Raw genomic sequence first — 27,113 nt, 5'->3', positions numbered from 1 at the left:
GGCCGGGGGAAGGGGCAGGGTTGGGAGGGGACAGGGGCTGCTGGGGAGCGCGGCTTTACTTTGCTGTGCCCTAGTGCTAAACTGACTCGGGCTGGAGAGAAAATGCACCCTCTAGAAAGGTACGTCTTGAAATCTGACGGGTTGGTTTTGTTTTAATTAGCTCCGCGGTCAAAGGCTTTGAAGTAACCATGGATAAAAGAGGAGGTGCAGCAACAGAAACTGAAAATGGCGATGCTTTCTTGGAGCTGAACAGAATTACAACTAAATACCCACATCGTTACACAAAGGTTAGATCATTCTCCTTTCGTCTCTGAGTTGTGCGTGGAAGTCTCGGTCACAGGAGTAGAGTGGGAGGTGGAGGCTCCTGTGAGAGGGAAACAGTGAGGAGAGAGCTGAAAAGCCTTTGCCTGGATTAGGATTTACAAAGTGGTATCAAATGAGCAGCTTGTTAAATGTGATGCAGTTGTGCAATCTTGTCCTCGATATGCTTTTGATTCCCACTACCTTATTTTAATATCTGAGCACCCCACAGCATGTGCTGAGAGATTATTGTAGAGACTGAAGTATGTTGTTCTACCAGCTTTCTCAAGCACTTCATAGTTCTGTTTTCAACAGTGTTCTTTTGAGAAGTTGACCAAAAATGTTTTCTTGCAGTAGATGCCATTTCCTAGGAAGGTGTAGCACACTAGATCTTATCAGGACCTCTCATAGGTTTACTGGGTGCCTTTTGTAACCTTAGAATTGCTCATGTTTGATTGCTGGAAGCCTAAACAATTGTGACTCTGATCAATGCTTAGTGTTCTAACGTTAACACAGGTGCTTTTGTTTAACTGTGATGCCTAAATATATGTACGAGAGGAAGAAGAAGAGCCAAATAGCTTGCAATTAAAAAATATTGTTCCAATACTGAGTGAGCTTGATATGCTGTACGGTTTGGGATTCAAATTTTGTTTGGGGTTTTGGTACCACTGCTGAAAAATGCCTTTGGGAAGTGTCTGTAATGGTGGTTGATTTTCCCATGGCTGCAAGCTGTGGGAACAGGTGGTCATTGCTTGGTGAAAAGCTGTTAAGATACTTCGCAGCAAATGGCCTAAGTGTGGAACACTAGAGATAGTATATTGTTGCTGACTGTGTTATCTTTCTTGAGGAATTCAGAACTGTTGGCTTTTTAGCAGGTTGTTTTTTAAAGGAAAAAGAAGTTATCATTGTGGCTATGTTCTGTTGAGATAGTAGAGCTCTAGCTTATTTTAAGTAGACATCAACAATAAACCACGTACTTCAGAATTGGCAAAACTTCTTGGGAATAGTACAGCTTTCTAAATCTCTCTAACTTCTGAGAAAAGATGTGCCCTTAACTTTTGAGGATGTTATTCAGACCTAGTTAGTCAGTTAGCTGCTAAGTAAAAGAGAGGAGCTGTTTTTAAAGCTCGCCGGCTGAAAAAGTGGTCTCTGTTCTCTTTCAGTCTTGCCTAAGTCCTCTTGCGCAGTAGCTGAATTCAGCTTCAATTTCTGCTCTGCATTTTAGGGCAATGTTCAGCCCATGCTGGTGGTGGCTGTTGACTGAAAGCAATGCCTTTGTAGCTTCAGTTTTGTTAATTCAGTACCTATGGTTTCTGACCAGGATAAAGTTGCAGAACTAGTGCCAGAAGGTGCCTAGTCTTGTTTATCAATTGGTTTCCAAGGAACTTAAATCAAGAAATACCAGAAATCAGTCTGTGTTAAAATACTTTGCATCATATGGTTTCTCTACATGTTACAGCTCAAATATTCTAAGGTGGTGAGGTAATCAACATTGTCGGGCATTTTCATGTGTTCCAGTCTCCTACTAATTAGGGATTGAGGGAACACTGTTTTGGGGTATGTGCTGCTGATAGAAAGAGGAGTGATTTCCTTTAATGGTTTATATTCATTTACTACCACTATGAAAACATCTGACTCATTCTGAGTAGTTCTAAGCTGTCTGCTTAAAACTGTATGATAACAGCTAAGCACACTTTTCCCCCCAGTCTGCTTAGAATGTATGCGAGTTAAACATAAAACCCCACAGGTGGAAGTGCCAGCATTTATCTCCTCTGTAGGAGGAGTGCTCCACATTTTAAGCTGTGTCTTTTCTGGTTCTTGAGAAGCTGTTCCCCCAAGGGTGCACAGCTAGTGAGTGAAAGGCAAGAAACAATTCAAATTTTCCTCACTTGAGTGGAAGAATTGTGATAGGATGTGAATGAGAGCCTGTGGACTCCCTCTCGTGGCCAGCAGAACAACCCATTCCCAGTCTCTGGTGATGGACAGGGCTGTTAATACTGTAGTGTCTGCATCAGACTCTGATAGTGTTACAGCACTGATGTTCCTCACAGATTGAGGTTTATTTTGGGAAGCTGTGGGCAGGGAGGCCTGTTGACGGTGGTCACAAGGTTTTCAGGGTGAAGGAAGAGACGTAGATCTGACTCTGTATTTCAGAAGGCTGGATTTATTATGTTATGATATATACATCTATTATAACTATACTAAAAAGAAAAAGAAAGCAGAGTTTCTAGAAGCTGCTAGCTACCTAAGAATAGAAAGTAAAAGAATGAATAACAAACCTCGCTCTCCTGGACTGTCTCTAAGAAAGCTCAGTCCTGGATTGGCCATCAACTCTAAACATCTAAACTGGGCCAATCCAGGCAGACCTGTTACATTCTACAGCAGCAGATAACCTATTGTTTATGTCTGGTTGCTGAACTTCTCAGCTTCAGCAGGGAAATCCTAAGAGAGGATTTTTCATGAAAGAAGTGTCTGTGACAGAGGCCAGGCTCCCTTTAATGGCACTCTTTTTGCTGAGGTCTGATATAGGGTGATGCCTGGGGTGGGGGGATGTTAAAGTTTTATCCAGCTACCAAATTGCCATCTGGAGCAAGTGTCAAACTCACATAGTTAATGAACTGATTTTAATAATGTGGGGAAAATGATGTAAGAGTTCTGAAGGATGTTGTATTTTTGGGGGAAAAGGGTAAAGGGATTTCTTTCAGTTTGGCTGATGTATGGTGTCTGCTGTTAGGATTTCTTTATCCTTCCAGCTGCTCATTGATCCCTGCACAGTTCTGAATATTTCAGTACAGTTGGGAGTGAGGCAGGTTGAAGAAAGGAGATCTTGGGAGAATGAGTGTAACTAGAAATGTGCAGCAGAGTTAATGTTGATTTAAAGCACTGATGGTCACACCATTAATAATGCTTTCTGGATGTAGCAAACTGCAGTGAGACTGTACTGGTTGCCAGTTGAGTGACTGCTCAGAGTGTGCAGTGATAAGCTAAGGGCTGTTCAAAGCTGGTAGAAAGTGGAAAAGTAAGTTATTCAGCATTGATTTGGTGTTGGGTGGAATGGGTAATTGTATAACATATAATATCTTGGAGTTGGTGATGGTCAGAAATGGGAAGCTTGTCTAGAATTCCCAGTTCCACACCAGTACCTGAAATTGTGCTAATGCTTTTTTTATCTGCTGATCCTTGTATAGCATTAACCACAGCAATTTTGATTCCTTCTTAAGAGCTCACCAGCTCTGGTGTCCATGATGCCTGTGTTGCTTTTAAGCTGAAGTGTCCAGGGAAGTGAATACATAAACATTTATGGTGTGAGCAGCCTTGGAGTGTTCACGAGAAACTGAGCCTGGCCTAGTAAGGCTTAGTGCTTTGAATAAGTGTTTGGTCCGTGGCCGATGGTAGAACAACTGAAATATAAACTTTCAGTGCTGTATTTCACAGGATAGGAAACAACATATTGGGAAACCTGGGCTGTCAAATTAAAACGCTAAATTAGACAGGCAGTCTGGAATAGATGGTTTGAGTCACTTAAATCTTGTCTGGTGTGAATCAAAACTCATGTCTTGATTTTTTTTTAAATTTTTTTTCTAGGAGGAGCTGCTGGATATTAAAGAGCGTCCCTACTCTAAAAAAAGACCTTCTTGTCTTTCTGAAAAATATGACAGGTATTTTCTTGATTATACAAAGGCTATATACATTTCTTTCAAAGCAAAAGTTTAAATTGCAAAAAGAAAATTATCTAAGAAGTGCTTTCATGTTGATGGGAGGTATATGTGCTACAAAGTTCAGACTGCTACGGAGTCCAGTTTTCAGAAGTACTAATCTGCTAGGAAGGGCTCAATGCTTTGGCCAAGGATTTTGTTCTTTGGACAGAGATTATTTTCTGCTGGATCTCGTAACTTCACACAACACAAGTCTTACAGACTTGCAGGAAAAAGTACCAAGAACATGGACAGGTGTGTAGCACAGACTGGGTCAGGCTGTAACAAGCTGCCTTGCTTAGTGGATTACTCTCCCATGTTAACACTGTACCTCACTAAAAAATGTAGGTGAGTGTTCTTGGCTGGTGTTTGTAAGTTTATTAAGCAGCAGTTTCTTTACTATTCAGATGAATTTATTGTGGAAGCATGACATTGAGGAAAATTACCCAAAGGCTTAAGAGCAGCACTGTATGATCTGCTTGAACTGTTTTGCAGTGTACCAGGCAGGCTTCAACAATAACTAGTGTTTTAAAATCTGATACTGGGTATTGCTGCTACAGAAGAAATCCAAATACTATGTGGGAAGTAAGAAACCATAGTACAGCAGATTAAAAGTTGGGTATGAAGGATAATTCAGTTGTACTGGTTGCTAACCAGTGAATTCTAGGTTTCCAGCAGCAGCACTATTTATTAGACTACAAGGTAGCAAACAATCCTGCAATTTTATTTTCCTAGTGATGGTGTCTGGGATCCAGAGAAGTGGCATGCATCTTTATATCCAACTTCAGGGAGAACTTCACCAGTGGAAAGCTTTAAAAAAGATTTGGATTCAGATCGGACTTCTCTTATGCGTAGAATAGTAGGTGAGTGTGTTTGAGCACATTGCTCAAAACTGGACCTGGGCTGTTGGCAAAACCTTTCTGTTTGGATAACACAAAGGAGACCAAACAAAGTCTCTGAAAATTGCTTGGCTGCACAGGAAATGTGTCAAAGAAGTCTTGGTTGTTCCAACTAGATTATAGTGGGGTTTCTGGTGGCTGTTACCTAAGAACAAACCTGTGCAACAGTCAGTTCTATTCTCCTATTCTTGCCATTAATAGTGAATACATATGTAAAATGCAAGTGCTGGGACAATTTCCCTGCAACTCAAAGCTGAGCACTGAGAAGGTCTGTAGTGGGAAAGCAGGTACTTCTAGGAGACCACAGTAGTTCCTCAATACCCAGCTGTAAATTTTTTGTTTGCGTTTTCTGTGGTCTCAGCTGTGATCAGCTTCACAAAAATAAATCATGAGCATTTTCCTTTAAAAACCCTGGGATAGCAGCAAGGCTGTGGAGCCGAGTGGTGCTATACACACAACTCACTTGTCTTTAATACTTTAAATTTAATGCTTTTTGTGTGATCTTTGACGTGCAGATCCAAGAGAGCGAGTGAAAGAAGATGACTTGGATGTAGTGCTGAGTCCCCAGAGGCGGAGCTTTGGGGGTGGCTGCCATGTGACAGCGTCTGTCAGCTCCCGTCGGGCCGGGAGCCCCCTGGAGAAGGACAGCGACGGCGTCCGCATGATCGGCGGCCGCAGGATCGGCAGCGGCAGGATCATCTCCTCCAGGAACTTCGACAAGGACCATAGGGGCGGGGACTCCAGGGACGCCAGAGACCGCGATCGTGACAGAGACTACAAGGAGAAACGCTTCAGGGTTGGTTCCTTCTTTTCCTCACTGTTAAATCGGGGATCTGGGCACCTGGGTGAGCTGCATGCAGCAGCAGGATCATCTCCTCCAGGAACTTCGACAAGGACCATAGGGGCGGGGACTCCAGGGACGCCAGAGACCGCGATCGTGACAGAGACTACAAGGATAAACGCTTCAGGGTTGGTTCCTTCTTTTCCTCACTGTTAAATCGGGGATCTGGGCACCTGGGTGAGCTGCATGCAGCAGCTAAGTGTTCTGTGCAAGCAGATCCTTTAAGGGTGAGCACTTGGTGTTTCAAAACTTACATTCCTTCAGAGAGCTCACAGGGATGTATGTAATGCTGTTTATCAGACAAACCCTGCCCGTGGCTGACTTTTACTAGCAAGAGGTTCAAAAGTCTAATAGTTCATTTGTAGTTCTTGACCTGGCAGTTGTCAGCAAGCATAGCCTCAGCAAATGAGAGCTTTCCATGCTTTCAGGCTTTTTTTAATGCTTTTTTGAAAAAAAAGGAACTGCTAACTCTCAGGCTGCAAAACTGAGTTTATGGAAGCACTTGCAGATCAATAGCTTTTGGTGTAATGAAACAGAAATTCAGCTGTGAAGCTTTAAATTTAAAAGCTTACAGAGCATACAGGGAGGTTGCATACACATGTAAAAATACCCAGAACTGATGTGAAAGATGGAAGCTGGGGAAGATCTTAGGTAGCAGTATTTTATTAAGGCTAATGTTTTTAATATCTGCCTTCAGAGGGAATTTGGTGACAGCAAACGTGTCTTTGGGGAGCGAAGAAGGAATGATTCCTACACTGAAGAGGAACCTGAGTGGTTCTCTGCTGGGCCTACGAGTCAGTCTGAAACCATTGAGCTGACAGGCTTTGATGATAAAATTCTGGAGGAAGATCACAAAGGCAGAAAACGTACGAGGCGACGCACAGCCTCGCTGAAAGAAGGTAAGGACAAATCTCAGGGGAGCTGTGCTTGTCTGCTAGTGGGGCACATTGCTGGGTGTGCAGGTGACTGTTAGACATCCAGACAAGTGTAGATGAAAACCTTTATCTTAAGCTTTGCACAGCTTTTGGTCATCCTGAAGCACAAGATGTAAAGCCTATAATGGTATTTGTAATCTGAAAAATCAATTAGGTGATAAATTACTTTTTTTTTTCCAAAGAGAGGCAGGATGGAGAGGCTAGGAAAAACCCTTGTATTGATGCTGAATGATATCAGAAGTTGATAGGTTATTCTAAAGATCTTCTTCATTTCTATATCCTGCTGGGTGCTAAAGGCTCTGTTTAAATTAAGCTGATGCTCTGAGGTACTTGAAATAGTTTTTTTCCTTATGGTAATACTAACATTAGGAACGCTGATCTGTGCATACATCTTCCAGTAACGTAGCTTTAAACTGAATTAGAAACTTGAATTTGTGTGCAGTCATTGGATGATTAGAAAAAAAGTTGCAGTATGGCAAGAGAGATGACTTTTTAATGCTAGAAATTCTGCAGGTGGGCAGCATAACTGGTCTGTAGTGCAGTTCCAAGCACAGGAGTTTGTAGCCATGTCACAACTTTCTTGCAGTGCCCTGTGTAAGCTTGCTGAGAAGTCTTTAAAGTGAGAAGTGCCTTGCTCCTGGTGAAGGAGAAGCAGTATTTGTCATATGTTGACTGTTAAGAACCCATGTCAAGAAGGCAGGAACTGCCAAAAGATTCTTGATGGAAAAACAGAAGCAGCTGTTGATTTTCTGCAACAGCTGTATGTGCTTGGTGTGGCATAACAGCCCGGGCTGATCAGGATGCAGTTGTTTGTGCCCAGTCCAATGGCAATTCTTACTTTTCTGTGCTAGAAAAAAGCTTACCAGACTAGAAGCTATGTGCTAGGAGTTGTAGCAGGAGCCAGTGGGGTGTAACTGATGAGGTATCAGTTGGGGGCTGGGTTTTTTTGGGCCCGTGCTTCTGATCCCTGGGCAAGTGCATTGGCTGTCAGGCACTGTTCGCACAGGAATTCAGTGATTCAGCAGCCACTTGGTTTTCTTTTTAAGGCATAGAATGCAATGGTGGAGTGGCAGAAGAGGATGAAGTGCAAGCTGTCCTTGCCAATGAAACTCCAGCAGATCAAGAAGTTCCTAGAGAAGCTGTTTTACAAGAACCAGCTCCAGGAGAGTTTGACTTCAATGAGTTCTTTAACTTGGATAAAAGTGTTCCTGGCCTGGCTTCAGTGAGTTTTCTGGTGTTTAAGACTGGGTGTATTCATGAGAAGCATTTTTGCTGCATTCTGTGAAAGCTAAAACTTCTTGCTTTGTGGAAGTTCCTTTATGAAGTGTGTAAGTGTAAGATGAATTTGCAGAGATTTAGCTTTGGAGTGTTAGGATGTTTCTGCCAAGGTGTTATCCCTGGCACTGGCTCCATCTCCAGAGTAAGTGTTTGAGGCAGACTAGCTGACCATTTTTCCTTTCTTTTGGGCATTACTTGAAGGCTCAAAATTGACATTTCTGAATGGATCTTTAGAATTATTAAAGATATGTTCAGAGAAGATTCACTGCACAAATTTAACCTTAGCTGAAACAGCCTTTTCTATCTAAGTCTGGAAAATACAGCAAGCAGATCTCCTGTGCAGACTTCTGGCAGGCAGTGAGCCTGGAGACACTAGTGCCTGAAAGGATGTTTGTCTGAAAGGGTTTGAATCTTTATTACTTAAACCTTTAAGAGGTTAATTAATTTTTTAGAGGTATTACTCCTGTGTTGGATAAACACAGCCTACCAATTCAGTCAAAAGTCAAAAATTGGGTTCTGACAGCAAACAAACAGACCTGACATGGTTTAGAAATGTTGAGGTTTAAAAACAAATGGACTTCTGACCTAATCTTTAATGTGGACAAGCTGCTTGCATTAGAAAAGAGTCATTATATGGTGCCAGTGATTTGACAGATACATGGAGGAGTGTTCATTCTCCCTATGGCAGTTGTAAGTGGTTTCTTTAGGCTTGATAATCTGATTTCACCATATGTGCAAGGAGTGACTCCTTTTAAAAGCAGGGATTTCCCAAGTGAAAAGAAACTGCTGATGAAGCAGATGGGTAGATGTTATAACTTGTCATAAATGTGAGTTTCTTTGTACTGGTGATATGTCTGTGGCAAGTGTTGTCATAGGTTTATACATTTCTTGTACAATATGTTAGAGTCAAACAATCAAAACCAAATGGAGCAATACTATTTTTTTCTCTGTTGTAAATAGTGTTGAGTGCACCTTGTTTCAGAAAAAAACCAATTTCTCTGAGAGGAAGAAGCTGCTCTTCCTTTTGTCTAAAAGAAATCATGGTGCCTGAAACTGCATCTGTGCCTATTGAGCCAGGCTTTAACTGGGTACTGTCTTGCAGGATAGGAGAAGCTTTAGTTTGAGTTATATTTTATAATGCACTGGTTTTTAAATACTTGGGGTTCTTTTGTCACTTCCACTTTAAAATTGTGTAGTTAATGGCCTTTGGGTAAAGCTCTGACTGTGCTTTTTCAGTTACAGTTTTACTGTGAGTAAATATTTGGTGTCAGTTAGGGATGTATGCTGGGTTATGTTAACTGTCTGCAGGAAAAAAGCACATCAAAGCTTTGAAACTCTGGGAGCAGCATCTAGTTGTCTGTAGCAGAAGAATCTTGCTTGCACAGTAAAGCTTCTCAGAAATGTTGCTGATCTTGCTTATGTTAAGATTTTTCCTTTTTTCCCTCCCTTAGATGATAGAGGATGTGCTGGGGGAAGGCTCAGTGTCTGCCAGCAGGGTCAGCAGGTGGTTTTCTAATCCCAGTCGTTCTGGAAGTCGGTCAAGCAGCTTGAGATCTACCCCTCATGAGGAGCTGGAGAGGCTGGCAGGTAAGGCTGCAGGACAAGGCAGGGTCAGGGAGCCTCCTTCCACATTCTTTCTTACGCATTCAATAAGAAGATGGCAGATAAGGCTTTAGGACAGTGAATTCTCCCACAGTTTAAGCACTTGGCATTCTTTTGGAAGCTCTTAGAGTAAGCAACTGTAAGTTCTTTTTTAATAAATGTTCTTGTCAGTGCTTCCTGATGGCTTTCCAGCTGATCTTGGGCAAGGGGTGTGAGGCATAACTTTGCAGTGACATGCTGAAGTTGGTTGCCAGTGTATGTTCATCTTGAGCCATTGGGTTGGTAAACTGATGTCGCAGTGCTCCTGGTTTTGCTGTTTCAGGTCTAGAGCAAGCCATTCTCTCCCCTGGCCAGAACTCTGGAAACTACTTTGCTCCCATTCCATTGGAAGACCACTCTGAAAACAAAGTGGACATCCTAGAAATGCTACAGAAAGCCAAAGTGGACTTAAAACCTCTTCTCTCAAGTCTTTCAGCCAACAAGGAAAAGCTTAGAGAGAGCAGTAAGTGCCTCTTCAGCTATTGTCGAGTTCTTGTGATGCAGTATCCCCCAGCAAGAGGCTTGGTGTTCTGGAAACCTCACCTGCCCAAATCCAGGAGTAGGCAGTGTTACAGAATTTACTTACAGCACTGAAAACTCAGTATTCAGCAGCTCTCAATTGTGTCAATATCATCACTACTCTTTTCATCCTAATCACAGGATGACATCACTTTATCAGACTGCTTTAGTGGCCAGAAACAATTATAAGATGATGCAAGTCTTGATCTGAGTTTCCAGCTTTGTGTGTGGCATTTGCAGGTTTTTCATACTGGTAATGTCAGCTCTGAAACTGTGGCATTTAAACTCTGGCTTTACCAAAAACTGGCAGTGTCAGTCATCCTTGACAGTGTCTGTGATGGATCACATTGATTCATTAAGTGTCAGTATCTAAGAAGTTGTACAGTGCCTTGAGAATGGGGTTTTTTTTGTTTTGTTTTTTCAAGGGTGCCTCCAGCATAGGGATTTGCATGTCTGGGCCCATACCATGCATGGAGTGTACAAAGTGCATGTGTTCTGTGAAATCTTGAGGTCTAATTCCAAATTGGTTTCTCTTTGGCAAGCAGCATGTATTGCCATGTAAACTGGACTGCAGAAAAGTGATTAGTGTGAGGCAGCTAGGAAGGAAAGCATCTAAGCACTGCAAATATTCTTAAGCATCCAGTCTGGGAGTAGGGAGTGTTGGCTAACATGTGGAGAGCTTCCTTAATTTCACTTTAAAAAGACTTGTAGTTCTATTTCTGTTCTGCTTAGTCTGACTTTCCTATTAAAACTTTTCAACTTTGATCCTCACAAACCAAGGGATGAAGGAACAAAAATCTGTGGGGAAGCTTCCATTTACTCAAAAGTACCTGATGTGGGGCTCTGCATTCCCACAAAATGCTGTACAGCTCTTCAAGTGTTGTGGAGTTTTCAGATCAATTTCTCTCCACCAACATCATGTTTACTCATGTTCTGTGCTGCATGTCTGCATCATTGTTTCTTTTCTCCACCTCCTTGCCCAAATTTCCAGTAAATCTTATTTCTTTGGTCCAATATCTGCAACCCATGGCATGCTTCTGTCTCTTCTACCTTTTCTTTTAGGGTGTCATGTCTTGTGATGTGTGTCAGCTGGTCCATAAAGCATGTTTAGCCTTGATGTCAGGCACCAGTAGGTGTTTATATATGTGTAGATATGTGCATGTACAGAAAAAAAGTACTGCTAAGAGCACTGTACCTTGTGCTGGTTATGCCAGTGAAATCTTTCTATAAGAGGCTTTAATTTCTGAGCAAAAAATCTACTTCAGACTTCATACACACTGAGCTTAAGTGTGTAACTGAGTCTCCAAAGTGTCTAGATTTTCCAGGTATGTATTCTTTCTGCTTATGATAGCTTCAGAAATTTGGCATGGCTTGCACTGTGGCTGTAAAACCATCTGGTCTCCTGGAGTATAAGATAAATGAAACTTTCCTAATTGAGAAAAGAAACCAACTCAATTGTCACATGAATATTCTCTGTTAAATGCAGGCAAAGTTGTAAAATGTAGTAACAACATTTCTTGCAGGATAAATGAAAGAGTGAGATTTTAGTAGCTGAAGCCTAAACAGGTTCTTGTGGAGTCTTATGTGGCAGTAATTGTGCATGTCAGTTCTCTGAATTTGGATATATTACAATGGCTAAACCCAGATCAGTCATGGTTTGACAGTTAGCATCAGTATCCAAAAATAAGTTTTTGGCTGTTCCTAATTTTCAAACAACTTCTATTCAACACCTGCACAAGCATTATTAGCTCACTTGAGAACAGAACTGTGGTTTACCAGTATTTCTCCTGTATTTCTCAGCGCATTCAGGAGTTGTACTCTCAGTGGAGGAAGTTGAAGCTGGGCTAAAAGGTCTGAAAGTGGATCAGGAGGGGAAAATTGCCACTCCCTTTATGGCTGAGCAAATGGAAGAAGCCCTGAACGTCAGTGGCTCCAGGCAGATGAAGAAGGATGGGGACATGACAGCGTTTAACAAACTGGTCAGCAGCATGAAGGCAAGCGGGACTCTGCCTTCCCAGCCCAAAGTCAATGTAAGTGCAGCCAGTGCTTCTGGTGACCTCTGTACAGGGAGTAACAGCCAACCCTCACCTGAATGCTGACCAGATGTTTTTAGTGACCTTTGTTTAGTAGAGGTATGGCAGTGAACAATCTCTTATTTTGCCCTTGACTTTTAACAGCACTTGGATGTCACAGACACATTTTATGAAAAATCCTTTCCTTAGGATTTTTTTCTCCTGAGAAGCCAAGAGGCCTCAGGAACAAAATGTAAACAACAGTTATCTGCTGCTGTGGAATGCAACAGGTGCATCTGTGATTGATCTCATGTGGCTGTTTCTAATTAATGGCCAATCACAGTCAGCTGGCTCAGACTCTCTGTCCAAGACACAACCCTTTGTTATCATTCCTTCTTTTTCTATTCTTAGCTAGCCTTCTGATGAAATCCTTTCTTCTATTCTTTTAGTATAGTTTTAATATAATATACATCATAAAGTAATAAATCAGGCCTTCTGAAACATGGAGCCAGATCCTCATCTCTTCCCTCATCCTAAGACCCCTGCAAACACCACCACACTTGTACTAAGATGAAACTGAAGTGAATACTTGTTAGCTGGAAGATTAATATTAAACAACAGATGATAGTAAGGTTTAAACTGCAAGGAATTGTAGGATGAAATTTCATCCTGCCACTAACTGCCTAAGCAGTGTGCTTGACCCAGAAGCTGTCAGTAAATATTTCTGGCACCAGAAGATACTTCTAACAACCAAGTAGGTCTAAAGCATGTGGTTTTCCTGCCAAACTATGCCCAAGGACTTTTAGACTCATCCCACTTCACTAAAAGATAGTGAAGATTGTGAATTTGCCCGGTGAAGAATTTGCAGATTGATCTCAGACTTAATACTTTTGCTTCTGGGTGTCTCTTTACATTAATGTGCAATTTTGATGCACAGAAAAATATCTTAAATAATTTCTTTAATGTACAAACACTTCTTAGTTTTAACATATTTTCAGTTAACCAATGGCTCAATAGTCCATCTCTGGTTTACAAAATTACATAAGTTCATATATTTGTTCCACACTTGAACGAGGCACAGTGAAACACCTGTATGCAATCTAGTACAGTCATTTTTCTTAGGGGAAATCTGTGAGCCAGCTCAGCCCTTAACTTTGCTGAAATTTTATTTGGCTGTTGCATAAACTACTGTTCAGCACAACAGATGAAATTATTTCTGTCACTGAAACAAATGTAAATAGTCTCTTAATGAGCTTGGTTGTATCTATGTCTAATTTACAATGTTTTCGTTTTCTTAGCAGAGCCTTGAAAGCCACTTAATGTCACCTCCAGAGATGTCAGGCCAGCCTCTGTCAAAGAATATCCTGCAGGTATTCTTACTGTGGGGAGGGAAGTACTTAAATGCATATGGGAAAACAAAAATTATTTGAAAATAAGGCATTTAAGGCCTTACGGGATCAACAGTCAGACACGATAGTATAAAGAAAGAGCCAGGGTTTACCTAAAAATTTATCTTGTCATGTTACTTCCTGTAATTACAGCTTGAAAATGAAAAGCTTGCTGAGTGCCTGATTGCTTGCAAACCAGGATTGGTGTATCTGGTTGCACAAGTCCCCCTTGTCTCTAAGTTGCTATAAATAGGGCAGGCTGTGGTGTAGTAAAATTAGCTCGTTTGTGTAAATTTGTCATATTTTGATGTTCTTTCTTTAATTATTCTTAGGAGCTTCTTGGTCCACCCATTACCAGACCTGCTTCATCGAATGTCCTGAGTGGGCTGATGGGTGGTTTGGAGCCTGCAGCCTCCCTGCTGGCACAGAGAGCCCCCTCTCCCCCCATCCCTCCTGTGTTCCCTGCACGAGCTGCTTCTGCAGATTACCTGCGCCACAGAATATCTTCACCCATCGGTGAGACTGCTTGCAAAGGGGGCTTTTATTACTTGAGGGTTTTTTAAGACTGCTTTGCAGAACTATAAAAACTTCCTGGCGTTTGGTGGGCAACTGGGGCAGTGTCTGCCTTTTGAGTGCTAAATGCCTTTTCACTTACTCGTCTCTGATGTTAAATTCATCACCCAGACCTCACAGTGAGTTCTGATGAGGAATAATGTGCTCAGCTACAGTGTAAAAATAACTTCCAAGAAGTACTTGGCCATTTGTACTACAAAACACTACCAGGAGCCTCTTTTGTAGCTCTCCAGCTCTGTGACAAGGAAGAGATGGAGCTCTGTGTAGATTTAAGGGGTGAGCTGAGAGTCTTCACACGGAATCCTTAATTCATGTAGCATTATTTTACTTTGGGATATGTATTCTATGTATTGAAAGAAACTGTTAATACTTTTAAATACAACTGTTTTATATTCTTTAGGTTTTGGACAAGGTTCTCAGCAGTTGCTTGGTGATCCATTTCCAGGTGTAAGGAAGCCCATGAGCCCAGTTGCTGCACAGGTTAGATGACATGCTTTTTGTTTATTGTATTTACATCTCTTTATCTTCTGTGGTCTAGAGCTAACTTGTGGAAACACTTAGCTGTTGCACCCAGATGTTTGTGCTTTGTTAAGTTTACTCTGATTGTGAGGGTACAAAGTCTAATTTGGTACAGTCTCCAAACCTCATTGCAGTTTGGCCCATCTTAGAGTACCTGAAGTACAAAGTTTTTTGAAATTTCTGTTGCCTGTTAATAAAACATACTGTTGGTGGGCAGATGTTGGTGAGGATGTTAGTAACTATAGCAATCAGTCTTCAATATCTTAAAAAAACCCAGCCAAATACAGGCTTTGACTTGTGTTTTTTTATCCATCTGTACCTCAGATGAGTCCCCTGGAGATCCAGCAAGCTGCATTAGAGGGACTGGCACTCCCACATGACTTGGCCATACATGCAGCAAATTTCTACCAGCATGGCTTTGGTAAACCACAAATGGACAAAACCAGAGATGGCTACAGAAACAGGTGAGCACCTGACTGCAAAATGTAAGGGGTATGCTGTTAACTGATTTTTAATGTGAGTATTGTCTTTCACTAGATATTAGCACTAGTCACTGAGGATTGCATTGGTTCTTGGCAGTGCTGCCTCTGATTCTGTGCCAAGAGCAGAGCTGCTTCTGACTCCCTGTCCCTTCACAGGCAGCAGAGAATGACCAAATCCCCTGCACCAGGACACAGAGGGAATGCATCTTCTCCAGCCCCTGCAGCATCCATTACAAGCATGGTCAGTACCTGATGTTCAGTGGTTGTAGGAGAACTGTCCAAGTGTCTGCAGTTACCAGAGTACAGCAGTGGTAATTGATGGGAGAAGGGGAGGCCATTGAGTTAATCACATTCATGTTTTATCTGTGGCCATGTGATACAGGAGTGAGTTTTCCTTCATGTTTAACTGAATGTCTTCACCTTGGAAAAGAGCCTTTTCTGACCACTGTCTTACCTAAAACCATTAAGAAATACCATTAATGTTACCTTGACCTCATGTTGTGAAGCCAAATGAAGGGGATTATGAAAAACCAAGCCATCATATTTTGGTGCTTAAATTTTAAGAAGACCAGTGCTGAAAGCCATGAGATGCTTTAGAAAGCACTGGTGTTTGGGTGTGAATTGTTTGACCTAAGTGTCTGTGGGTTGAAATAGTGCCTAGGAGCTTCAGGGTCACTTTGGAAATTAGTGAAATCTCAAAGCCAAGCTGTTGCCTCTCTGCCTTCAGTACTGTGCAGAATGCAGTTTTCATCTAAATTCTCCAATTAATCAGTCAAGTACTTGCAGCTCCATCACCTGCCAAATGAAACAAGTAATACAGGTTTATATTCCAAATGAGTGACTTCCACAGGTGCTATGGAACTCTGAATGGGGGGAACCCAAATGAGGCAATAATTCTTTGCAGAACATCAGCCCTGGGCTAATGCAGATGAAGCAGCTCTATAGGAATTCCTATGGAGTTGCTCTTCTGAACCAATAGCAAAGAGGAAACAGCTGTAACTTACACTACAGCTCAGCTATTTTGTTTCAAGCCTGTTAAGGTACATTTAACTGAGAACAGCTGCAGATTTTGATATTGGACTTGCAAAAAAGATAAAGAGAAATGCTTAATCTATAGAATAAAGCTATGAAATGAGGTGAAGTAAAATCATGGGTACACAGCAGCTGATTCAAAAGGGCTTTAAATGGAAAGGATGTGCTAGAATTGGTGTCCTCCCACTGCTGAGATATTGTGGCCTGGATAATGAGCACTGGTGAGGTGAGTTTCTCTGTGTTCTCTGCAGCTGTCTCCTTCCTTCACACCTACCTCGGTGATTCGCAAGATGTATGAGAGCAAAGAGAAAAGCAAAGAGGATCCAGTTTCTGGGAAAATGAAAATCAGTGATGTTAAAGATGAAAATCAGAGACCAAATGAAGGTATTGTAATGGCTTTAAAATACCACAGACAAAAGGGATTTGGAATAGACTCAAATTGTCTCAGCACATAATACACCCAGGCTACCTTTAGACATTCCTGAGCTGTGGAGATGAGGAGAGAGCCTATGGGAGGAGGGGCCAGAGCTATGGAGGGTGTACTCTTCAGTAGTGCTGGGGCTTAATCTCTATTTCCTATCAATTTCTGAGCAACACTAAGAGGGCTGTACCATAATTGTTTGCAACTTTTCTTGATGAACAAGCACAGTGACAATAATGCTTCCATAGCTCTCTACACCAGTAATTGAAAACTTAGTTGTCTTGAGACAACTGAGCAGTCAAAGCTGAGACCAGTGAAGCAGTTAAGTGTAGCAGATCAGGGAAGCATTTTGTCACCCAGCCTGATGTAAGAGGCTGTTAAAAGGAAATGCTCAACACCAGTTGCCTGACCCAGTCAGACTGACGTGGCCAGTGGCTGTGGCATTGTGCTTCAGCACTGGTAGCTGCAGAGGCAGCTTGTAGTTCATGGTAGCAGTCCATCTGAAATATCTCCACTGTAGTACTTGATGCCAGGGTATTTCAGGCCTTGTCTAACTCATCTGGATGGTCTGTGGAAGTTGCTTCTGGAGGTGCTTTAGTGTTCCAAATCTTGCTAAGCAGATGTCAGATGTAGAAGGCTGCTGTTAACCCCCAAACACAGCTAAACTGAAAAACAACCTTTGGCCAGACTTCTGGCACAGCTCCAAATTGTAATCTTGTCTGGGGTGGATCTCTTGTACCTCCTGTCACCTTTGGCACTGACTCATCCATGCTGCCAATTCAAAATCCCTAAGAAGGAAAAATAAGAATTAGAAGTGGAGTTACATCTTCTGATCCTAAACTAATTTAAGTTTCCTGTACAGGGATTCCTGTGGAACATATTCCCTCTCATTACTCTTTTTGAAATAATTTGGCCAGAAGCATCCAGAAAAAAGATGCTTACTATTAAATTATATGACTACAGTTCAGCTAGTTCTGGAACCTATAAAATCCAATCATTAAGTTTTAATTTTCATTAGGTGCAATCTCTAGCTGTGGACTGTAATAGCTGTATTCAATTCTAGCTACAGATAACCTACTGTCTAGTTCTGTGGAGAATGCAGATCAAGGAACTTTGCCCACCTTAGGTACCAAACTACCTGCACTGCAACGCTCTGCATGTTCCACACCTCTTACCCAAGCAAATCGTTGCACCAAAGAGCAAGACTACAGGCCCAAATCAGCTGGTAGGAAGACTCCTACAATGGCCTCCCCAGTACCAGGAGGCCCTTTCCTTCGTCCTGTTCATCAAGTGCCCCTTGTTCCCCATGTACCACTTGTACGACCTGCTCATCAACTGCACCCAGGATTGGTCCAGAGAATGATGGCACAGGGGGTCCATCCACAACATCTTCCTCTGCTGCAAGCAGGTAATCCATACTTTTTTCCCTGTTCATGCATGTTCTCTTTAAGACTGTGTTAGGAGCAGCACAAACTGATACTACTTGTAGTCTTTATTAAATCAGAACTTACCTTTAAAATCAGACAATAAATTCCAACCCATCTAAATGCATATGTTTTGTTCTGCATGAAGTTCCTTATGCTTATCAGGTAAGAAGTTTTCTTGCTCATGTTCCACAGGTATGCTTCCTCCTGGAGTGGACCTGTCTCACTTGCAGGGAATATCTGCTCCCATGCTTGGTCAGCCTTTTTATCCACTACCAACAGCAAGCCATCACATCCTAAATCCACGCTCGGGGACACCTTTGCAGCTCGCCATGATGCAACAGCAGCTACAACGATCAGGTAGGCTAGAACAGACAGCAGGAATGTGAGTTCTAGAAGGCTCTAGAGTGTGTTCTAGAAGGCACTCTTTCTGCAGTGTTGAGTGCACTGTGCTAGCAGGAAGCTACTTTAATTTAGTTATTCATGAAGTTACTTTAATTTAGTTATTTGTGATCACTAACCTTGTGTGGGTCTCAGGTGGTTTGGGCCGATACAAGCTGTTATGCCAGAACAAAGTCCAAGTGAAGTGTTTGGTTTCAGAACGTGTGTTGCTACTGACAGATCTGACTCTTGCAGCATGTGTGCAGGCTTTCAGCCTTCTTGGGCCACGGGCCACCCACCTTCTCCAGGGAAATGCTATTTGATCCTGGTCTTCCCTTCAAACCCGTCTGTGTCCGGAACTGGCAGTGTCAGGCCATTTATGGGAGTACTAATGAAAATAAACACGTGGTACCTGGACTTCCTGGGGCTCATAGAGTGAATAAAAGCCACATTCAGCTCACATGCCTTATCAGGTGATAGCTCGAGGGCAAATCTGTGTTGGGTATTACTGCACCTCTAATAGCTTTACATTTCACAGGCTCTGGAGCACAGGGATCACCTGCTGGTGCACAAACAACCCCTCAAAATGTGCTGCCTCGGACTGGATTATCTCACGGGCACACACAGCTCGACCATCGCCCCAGCCAGAGGAGTGGCTCTCCCATTGGCCTTGCAAAATGGTTTGGTTCAGATGTCTTGCAGCAGCCTCTTCCATCCATGCCATCCAAAGTCATCAGTGTGGATGAACTGGAATTCCGGCAGTGAAGTGACCACTGGGTGGAACACTTGCGATTCTTTAGACTGGATGAGAATGTCCATAGTCAGGACTTCACCTCTGTTTGGTTTTTTGGGGCTTTTATTTTTAGCACTCCTGTGCAGAATTTCCTTTTGAGAGACTAAAGCACATGGCACCTGTCCTGGTCTCATGTCTGCATCAAGACTAAAGGATCCATTATGGCTTGGATAGTGAAGCCTGAAGAAATTTAGATGCACGACAAAGCCAGTTTAATCCTGGAAGTGTCTATTTTTTTTTTTGTTTGTTTTTGTAAGATATGTGAATGAAGTGCTGATATTCTCTAGTGTAGAGGTAGCAGCTATGGATTCCTTCTGCAGAAAACTACATGTATAGACCCTTCTGTACAGACTTGTGTATAAACAATCTTTTGTACATACACACCTAGAATAGCCTTTTTGAATCTATACAGCTGTACATAAGAGTAGCTGATAACAGTTGAGCTTTAGTTGTGCCTATGGTTTGGACCTATCTCCATTGTACGTGTGGGACTTTCTTTAAGATTAAAGTTGCATATCCTAAGTGTGAGTGAACAGGATGAAGTTGCTTTGCCTTTTCTTGCTGCTCATCTCCTCTAGGTCTCCCTCTCACATTTTTCTGTCATGTACTGTGCACTCAGTGTAGCTAAAGTGTCAAAGTAAAAGCCCACATCTTGCTGTCTATGTAACAAAGGTCTGATTCCCTGTGACTCTCGCCACCAAATGAGAGAATTGTTTAGTCTTTGAAAGCCTTGAGGATGGGACCTGGTGCAGTCGTGTTAAAGCCAGATCTTCAGTCTGTAGGTACCTACTGGTTGTTGCTCTTTCAAGAGGGCTGGTGCTGGTCCTTATTTAGCTGCAGTATTTTCCTTGTTTTAATCTTTCAAGCCAGTTACTAAAGGTCATCAAAATGGAGCCTTGGAATCCTCACCCTTCAACTCCTCAGTCATAGCTGTGGATATTCTGTACTGCCTTCAGTGCTGTTCATAGAAGGGAGTCCCAAGAACTGTCCTCAATCTAGTGTGCATCTGGTGATGCCATTACTGTGAAATTTGCCTTTGGAGTCTTGTTCTGTGGCTTGAAAGGGGGAGGATGGGGTAGTTTTGTGATCTTACTGTGTATATTTGGTTTTAAAATACTATGTTCCTTTTAAGCCTGTTTCACTTCCCTGAACAGTTAAATGTTCTCTTCCATCCTTGTGCATGGTTCCTCACTTCACTCCCTCACTTGTGTTGAGTCTAGTACTGCTGTCATGTCCTACCTAGCTTAGGCCATTGTGCTCTTTTAAGAGGTGAAAGTAAAACCAGAACTCTCACAGACTTGCTCTTTCTTAGGTCTCACTGAAAGCAAAACCAGCAGCAGGAAAAAAAAATCACTTGTCTGTATTTTATAACCCTTGCCAGTGTGCTGTGGTGGGTTTGTTTCAGTCCAGCAGAGACAGTGTTGTATGGAAATAGCAAGCTGCAATCTCCAACGTGGAAGCTGTTGGAGGTCACCCATTCTTCTAGTGGTTGTTCCCAAAACAATCCCTGTAAAACATGCAATCACCAGCTTGTCCTTGTAAGATTGTTTTCATACTTTTTTAACTTGACACTTTCCCAGTAACATTCTGTAAATAAAGTTGATTCTACCAGCTCTCTGTATCAATTGCTCTTGTACTAAATTATGTCAGAATATTGATTAATTTTTAGCACTGTTCCTGTGGGTAAGATGGAACCAGGCTTTGAGTTGAGATGCAGAAAACTTCAGTTAGTCCAGGGGTGGGGAGGACCAGTCTGCTTTGACAAGGCTGCCTGGCCTCACTGATGACCCAGGATGGAATTGCTGCATTTAAGTGTCACAGCTAAATGTGAGGAATGAGGCTCAGTGTATTAGAAGTTGTAAAACTCACCAGCTCTAAAAAAAGTGTGAATGTGAGGAAACAGCAGTGAAACCCAATCTGAGCAACAGCCTCATCATCTGCCCCTTCCACTCAGGCTCATAACCCAAGCAGCAGTTCAGCTCACTTCTGCAGGGATTGAGAAAAAATACAGGTGGAAATGCTGGGAATAGAATCAAGGCTTGGATGTTTCCTTACCAGGCTGAGGAGCAGCCACTGTTCCAAGGATTTAGTGCTTGAGTGGGTGTCTCTAATCACTTGGTCTTCTTTAATGTGTAACAACGTTGAGGGGGAGTGTTTTTTATGCATCTAAATAAACACTCCTATAATTAAACACCCCTACTTCCTTTTTGTAGGAGGGCAAATGCTAGAGGCTTTGATAAGCACGCTTGATTAAGCTAAAAGCTTCTTTCTTTATCTTTATTAAGCAACAGAACCACGCTAAGAGCAATGTGCTTCTCTTGGGCACCTTAGTTCTTTATCTAGGCAGGAAATTAATTCTTTTAAGAAAACTTACAAGCCTTCAGTGATACACAGGCAGCTAGCTCACTGCCACTAGTCTAAACAACTGAAAAAGCAACTGCTCCTGAGCAGAACTGACCAGCTTTTCCACAACTGCAGCACTATTAATAGCCTTGAAGTATTCCAAGAGGAACACTTTCAGATAAAGGCAGCTGGAACTCTGTCCTCTAGCATTGTTTCATAAGATATGATTCTCTAGCCTCTGCTTTTCATGTTTTGTTCTTGGAACAAAATTCTTCCTGATGTGTGAACTTTTTTCTAATTTGGAAGGACATGTACATGCAGCAGAACCTTATCCCAGCAATCAAAGCTTCTTCTAAGATTTTGTCCTTGTGAAAGTCATTTAACCAGAGTTTCTCATCTGCAGGTTCTGCTGGAACGAGCCCCTGCAGTGTAAGCTGGCCAGAAACATCACTTTTACCATGCAGCAAGGTGCTATAAGAAAAGGCCACTTCTAAATAAAAACTGGGAGGGAGCAGGGAGGGGTTGTCACTTGCAATTAATGACAAATTTCAGGCACAGCAACAAACCATGTAAGAACAACTTTATTTCTTCACAATCTGAATAACATCCTCATCTTCGAGAGTATGGTCTTTACCAACTTTTTGAGGGTTGTGTTTGACAGATGAACCCCAGACCAGTGCACTGAAAGAAGAAAAATCAAATTTAAAAGGCTTAGAAGTATGATATGCAAGCAGAACAGCAGCTATTTCTGTCACACAGCTAACACAGAAAGCAATGCTTCAGAGCTATTTCTGTTCTCCTACAAGTACCTGGCTGAGTGGTTGGTGTGAACTGGGGCTAGAAACAGATCAAAACAAAGCCTGAATTTCTCCTGAGTACCCAAGTGCATGGGACAATGGCTTGCAATGCTGTCTTTAGTGCTACTTTTAAATAGCAACATAAATTTGTCTCCACAGAGGACATTCATGTAGCAAAGAGCATGAGAACATCAAATACAGCAACTGAAGTACCGAGTTTGATTATCATAGGCAGATTTATTCAATTTAACACTAAAAAAAAGTCCTGGTATTCCCTTCTAGTTTAGAAGAAGATGAAATAATATATCTGAAGGCAAGTTATTTTCTATTCTATATATTCTTTTACAATAATACTTACTATTTAAAGTCTTTTATGAGATTTTTGTGGATCTTCATGCAAAAATCCTCCACTGTAGTCTTGCAGTAAGGTAGTACCACAGGAGAGGAGTAGTCTGGGAGCTGCCCTTTAGGTTTTGTGTAGCTGTAACATGGATGGAACCATCAGGCAATACCAAAACTTTCTTTTTGAAACCCATCATGAAATTTTATCAGTGATTTGCACTGTCACCCCCAAGCATGTGGGCCAAGTCCCACTACTCCAGAGGTGACAATGGACACACTGCAAAACCTTTGGTGGAGCTAAGCTGAAAATGCAGCTGGGCAGCCAGTGGCTGCAGAGGAGAGGGTTCTCTCTTGTAACTGCAAAGGTTTCTCACTTGTGAGCTTTCTAAAGGTGCTTTAAAAAAAACCAAATGGCAAGAGTTGCTGGAAAAGAACACCTTTAGTATTATGGTTCCAACTTGCCATTTTTTCTTTCTGTGAAAACCTCAACATATATTAGAAAAGGCACCTGATGAAGTCTATAGCACAGATACTTGGACCACAGACACAAGGGATTGTGAAATGCCTTTTCACAATACATTCTATATTATTACAAGAATATAGATATAAATTTAAAAGACAACAATTACTGTATTATGAGTATTAGTAAATTCATTCATAAGTTTATCCAAAAATGCCTAAGAATTATGAGGTAAACCTGGAATAACTAGTAGTAAAAACATTTGAAATTCTAGATGAAGAACTAAGTTCTGTCAAGAGAGCTGCATCCATGACAGACTGAAAAGATGATTACATCTGGAATCACAGTGTTATTACAAAGTTTTACTAGGGTTCTATGTTTTCAAGAATTCTTTTAAGATGTGCTTTGGTGTTGGTTTCACAAGGTTGTCCTTTAATTCCCTTACAAATTCAAATCAGCACTTGTGGCTATCACACAACAGCTAGGACGAGCACCATTTCTGGGTTACAATGCAAACACCAGTTGGTAGAAAAGCATTGTAAAATATTCCTCATTCCTGAGACCTTTTTCAGTGTCAGCCATGCACTTAACTCCACAGAAAGCAGCAATTTTGACTCACATTCGGACTAGTTTCAAGTAGTCCCAGATTTTCTCCAGCAGATCATCAAAGTTCCAGCGATGATGAGCAGATATGGGTACACAGTGGGGTACTTTGTAAATGATATCTAGTTCTTCAATGGAAATTTGGTCAATTTTATTTAGGACATAAATGCATGGGATGTAAACCCTGCAAAGAGAAAGAAATTGTTAGAGCAAGCTGACAGCAGCACACTGCAAAGAAAAAATGTTTTTAAAAAGCTTATTTGTGTTGATGCCACATTGGTGGCTCAGCTTGTGTGGGAAGCAAAGCCAAAAGACAATTCTTTTGTCTGTAACACAGACTGCAGGAGTGGCACAGCCTGGGAGCCAAAAGACAATTCTTTTGTCTGTAACACAGACTGCAGGAGTGGCACAGGCAGGGAGCCAGCAGTACCTGTTCCCTTCCACAACGTCAATCAGGTCATCGGCAGTGGCGTCGCTGCGCAGGGTGACATCAGCGTTGTGGATTTTGTACTCTGCCAGGATGCTCTTCACTGTCTCAGCATCCAGCTCACTCTGAGGACACTGAGCAGACACAGACACAGAGTTAAGGAATGGCAGAGCTAACAGCCAAATCCAGTACTACAGTTAACACTGCTGTCACCTAGCAACCACTGCATGTGCATTACTAGAAAGAATAGCTGCATTTTAACTTATTGGACATGACTCTGATTTTACCAGAGCTGGTCCGAGGAGAGGGAAAACCAGACCTAAATCCTAGCAGCTTCATTTAGATCAGTGCCCTACTGAGAGCTGCAATCAGACATTTCAAAAGCAGGGCTTCCTTTCAGTTTGGGACCAGCTGCAACACAAACCCAAGTATCTTCCAGTTCAGAGCCCAGACAACTACACTTTAGGTATCAGAGTGCAGAGTTGACTTTTGCTAGCTCTGGCTATTTCTATGCTTTTAAAGATTCAGGTAAATGGGTTGCAAGGCCTGAAACTCTGAGCAATCCTCTCAGGAAGAACATTGTAGCCACTAAGAGGCAGTTTTTGCACGCTTCCTTTGGATCTCAAAGTTGTTATGTGTGGAAAGCAACACAGGAAGTGGTCAGGCTCCAGGAGAGGTGTGGATAAAGGATACTTTCCTCTAAGGAAAGCAACTGACTGCAGCACAGTACAGCAGTTCAGCTCCTAAAGAAGTCACACACAGCTCAGCATGGTCCCAGACATACCACCAACTACAAATGCCTCTTTCTTCAAGCAATTTGTTTTTTAATTTTGGTTAAAGAAAAGTTCCAACTTACTGTGGCTGTAAGGTTAATGCCTCCTTTATCCTTTTTTTTAAAGCCAATATTGGGGGGCTTACTATTCAGACGAATTCCAAATCCCTCCAGTTCATTCTCAATGATTTTCTTGTGGCCAAGGGGCTTCAGCACGTCCAGAACAATCAGAATGAGATTACAGGTTCGAGCAACTGAGAACCAGAAAAATAAAGTCACCTCTCAAAAACCATCCTCACACAACCTGAGACAAAACAACCACAGCATGGCTCATGGGCTGATAGCACTACAAAACCCCTGAGGCCTGGTTATTTTTAAAGTATATTGGTTATTTTTAAATACCAGTGTAGGACTGAAGTTTATTGTGCTGGCCAAGCATCACTGACAGACAGATCTGTACATGCTGTAAGAATGACAGAGGCTGGAAAAAATCTTCCTGTCTCCATTCAGACACCAGACTGAGGGCAATTTTTATTTATAATAAATATTAAATATTATAATAAATATTAAATAAAAATAATAACTATTTTATTAGTGGGTGAGAAATAAAACCAGCAGCCTTGTTTAGGATGGGATCACATCTGCCTGCAAACCTGGCAATGTGCTTTCACTGAAGTGTCAATGCAGAGCACAAAGCCAGCAAGGGCACAAAGCCAGAACTCAAAACAACAATGTGAAAGCAGCTACTGCTTCTCAGAGACAGCTCAAGTCCAGAAACAATCCAGCTTTTTAAAGACATCAGACCAGTGAGTGAACCCTCCATTCTCCTGCCCTGTGCTAAATGAACCAGTGACTGGCTGCTGTCTCACATACTCACCTGCAATGACCTGCCGACCTCTGCCTTTACCATCTTTGGCCCCTTCAATAATTCCTGGCAGATCAAGCAGCTGTTTGTTCACGGGAAGGAAAGTATCACATGAGAAAAGTATTCTTCATTAAATCAATCCTACTTTTACCCTTCTAAACCAGCTGACTCTACTGCAAATCTGAACAGAGTATGACTGATCTGACTGTTTTATCTTGCATTATCCCATGTGCCATACTGATCCAGTGGAACAGATTATCTCCTAGGGAATAATTAGAACTACCACAGGAACTTCTTCCCAGAGCAAAGTAAAAAGCAGGGGGAAATCCATACTCATGGAAACATTTCCAAGGTATTCTCAAGCACTTTTAACCTGCTGATGTCAGGCCAGACCACTCAACCCTAACAGCACAGTATCTGTATAGCCCATCCTACCCTCACAGACACAAGATCTCACCTGGATCTTTGCTCCTTTGTACCTAATGACTCCAGGCACAGTTGTCAGTGTAGTGAATTCATAGGCTGCCACTTCAGAGTACACACCAGCAAGATTACTTAGAAGAGTGGATTTCCCCACTGATGGAAAACCCACAAACCCGATGCGGGCATCACCTGTCTTTGCAACATCAAAACCTGAAAATAAGGAGTAGAAATATTTGTCTAATGATTGACATTTTCTATCTTCTAATATTCTGGACAGCAGACACACTATTATTTTTAATATTGCCTGAGCAAAAGCCAAGTAAGCTTTCCTAGAAGAAGGATGAGGGTGGGAAACAGGTTGTTCACAATCTTTATTGCCTTGTCTGACACTCCATGATATGTACCTGTCTAATAAAATCTTGGCTGCAAAGCTTCACAGTGGACTGTGTTCGACTTCAGTGTAAGTGGAGCATTCCCTTTAAGCACTACACCTTAGGAAATTCACACCTTTATATATAAAAACAGGTAGCTGCTGCAAAGGTGCTTCTTCGTGTAAAAACCTTAAGATTTCTGCAAAGACTGTATGAGTCAAAATACAAAAACACTTTCATCTACACTTCAGGAGGTGCTCTAGCCCATAGCCCTAGGAAGGGACAGAAATCATGGTGAGAGGTCCTGTACCGGGCAGGACAAGAGAAAGCAAGGACCGAACAGGTTGCCCAGAGAAGCTGTGGCTGCCTCATCCCTGCAAGCGTGCAAGGCCAGGTTAAATAGGAGCAACCTGACCTAGTGGAAGGTGTCCCCGCCATAACGGGAGTAGAACGAGATGTTCTTTCAGGTCCCTTCCAACCCAAACCCTTCTGTGTTTCTATGACTGTTTAGCAGATAACCCGACACGACTTGTGGGACAAGAGCCCCCCATGAGATCGATTTCCGTCACACCTGCCG

The 27,113-nt window shown here is 42.1% G+C and overlaps 2 protein-coding genes across 7 annotated transcripts in view; one reads left to right on the top strand and one right to left on the bottom strand.

Annotated features, from left to right (window-relative positions):
* The first annotated feature begins 165 nt into the window (after positions 1-165).
* Positions 166-20,758, top strand: EIF4ENIF1 (eukaryotic translation initiation factor 4E nuclear import factor 1). Of its 6 annotated transcripts, none has more exons than XM_031057439.1 (19): positions 166-287; positions 3,886-3,959; positions 4,731-4,858; positions 5,410-5,587; positions 5,761-5,863; positions 6,433-6,634; positions 7,717-7,892; positions 9,400-9,535; positions 9,873-10,052; positions 11,909-12,138; positions 13,419-13,490; positions 13,841-14,024; positions 14,482-14,561; positions 14,925-15,064; positions 15,239-15,323; positions 16,366-16,498; positions 17,881-17,943; positions 18,155-18,319; positions 18,879-20,758. In XM_031057439.1, exons 1-19 carry the CDS (start codon positions 189-191, stop codon positions 19,103-19,105), a joined length of 2,655 nt encoding a protein of 884 aa, XP_030913299.1. In that variant the 5' UTR covers positions 166-188; the 3' UTR covers positions 19,106-20,758. The 6 variants fall into 6 exon arrangements, with proteins under 6 accessions (XP_030913299.1, XP_030913294.1, XP_030913296.1 ...); XM_031057434.1 differs by having other exon boundaries at positions 17,599-17,943; XM_031057436.1 differs by having other exon boundaries at positions 13,422-13,490; positions 17,599-17,943; positions 18,879-19,671.
* Positions 20,759-22,039: 1,281 nt separating this feature from the next.
* DRG1 (developmentally regulated GTP binding protein 1) overlaps positions 22,040-27,113 on the bottom strand; it is a 7,193-nt gene continuing 2,119 nt past the window's right edge. The window contains exons 2-8 of the mRNA XM_014307204.2: positions 26,200-26,375; positions 25,755-25,824; positions 24,962-25,131; positions 24,109-24,239; positions 23,695-23,862; positions 22,632-22,754; positions 22,040-22,157 (exon numbers count right to left, since the gene is read on the bottom strand). Of these exons, the coding sequence (XP_014162679.1) occupies positions 22,058-22,157; positions 22,632-22,754; positions 23,695-23,862; positions 24,109-24,239; positions 24,962-25,131; positions 25,755-25,824; positions 26,200-26,375 (938 nt within the window). The 3' untranslated portion in view covers positions 22,040-22,057. The remainder of the gene's footprint in view (positions 22,158-22,631; positions 22,755-23,694; positions 23,863-24,108; positions 24,240-24,961; positions 25,132-25,754; positions 25,825-26,199; positions 26,376-27,113) is intronic.

The sequence above is a fragment of the Geospiza fortis genome, unplaced genomic scaffold (genome assembly GCF_000277835.1).
Source record: "Geospiza fortis unplaced genomic scaffold, GeoFor_1.0 scaffold408, whole genome shotgun sequence".
Lineage (NCBI taxonomy): Eukaryota > Metazoa > Chordata > Aves > Passeriformes > Thraupidae > Geospiza > Geospiza fortis.
The sequence above is the reverse complement of the archived record's forward strand: the minus strand, read 5'-3'. Positions and strand labels throughout refer to the sequence as shown.

Excerpts from the sequence above, each read along its gene's own strand:
- EIF4ENIF1 (XM_031057434.1), top strand. The coding sequence starts at position 189 with ATGGATAAAAGAGGAGGTGCAGCAACAGAAACTGAAAATGGCGATGCT. Across the intron at positions 7,893-9,399 it reads GTGTTCCTGGCCTGGCTTCA|ATGATAGAGGATGTGCTGGG; the intron begins GTGAGTTTTCTG and ends TCCCTCCCTTAG. Across the intron at positions 13,491-13,840 it reads TGTCAAAGAATATCCTGCAG|GAGCTTCTTGGTCCACCCAT; the intron begins GTATTCTTACTG and ends AATTATTCTTAG.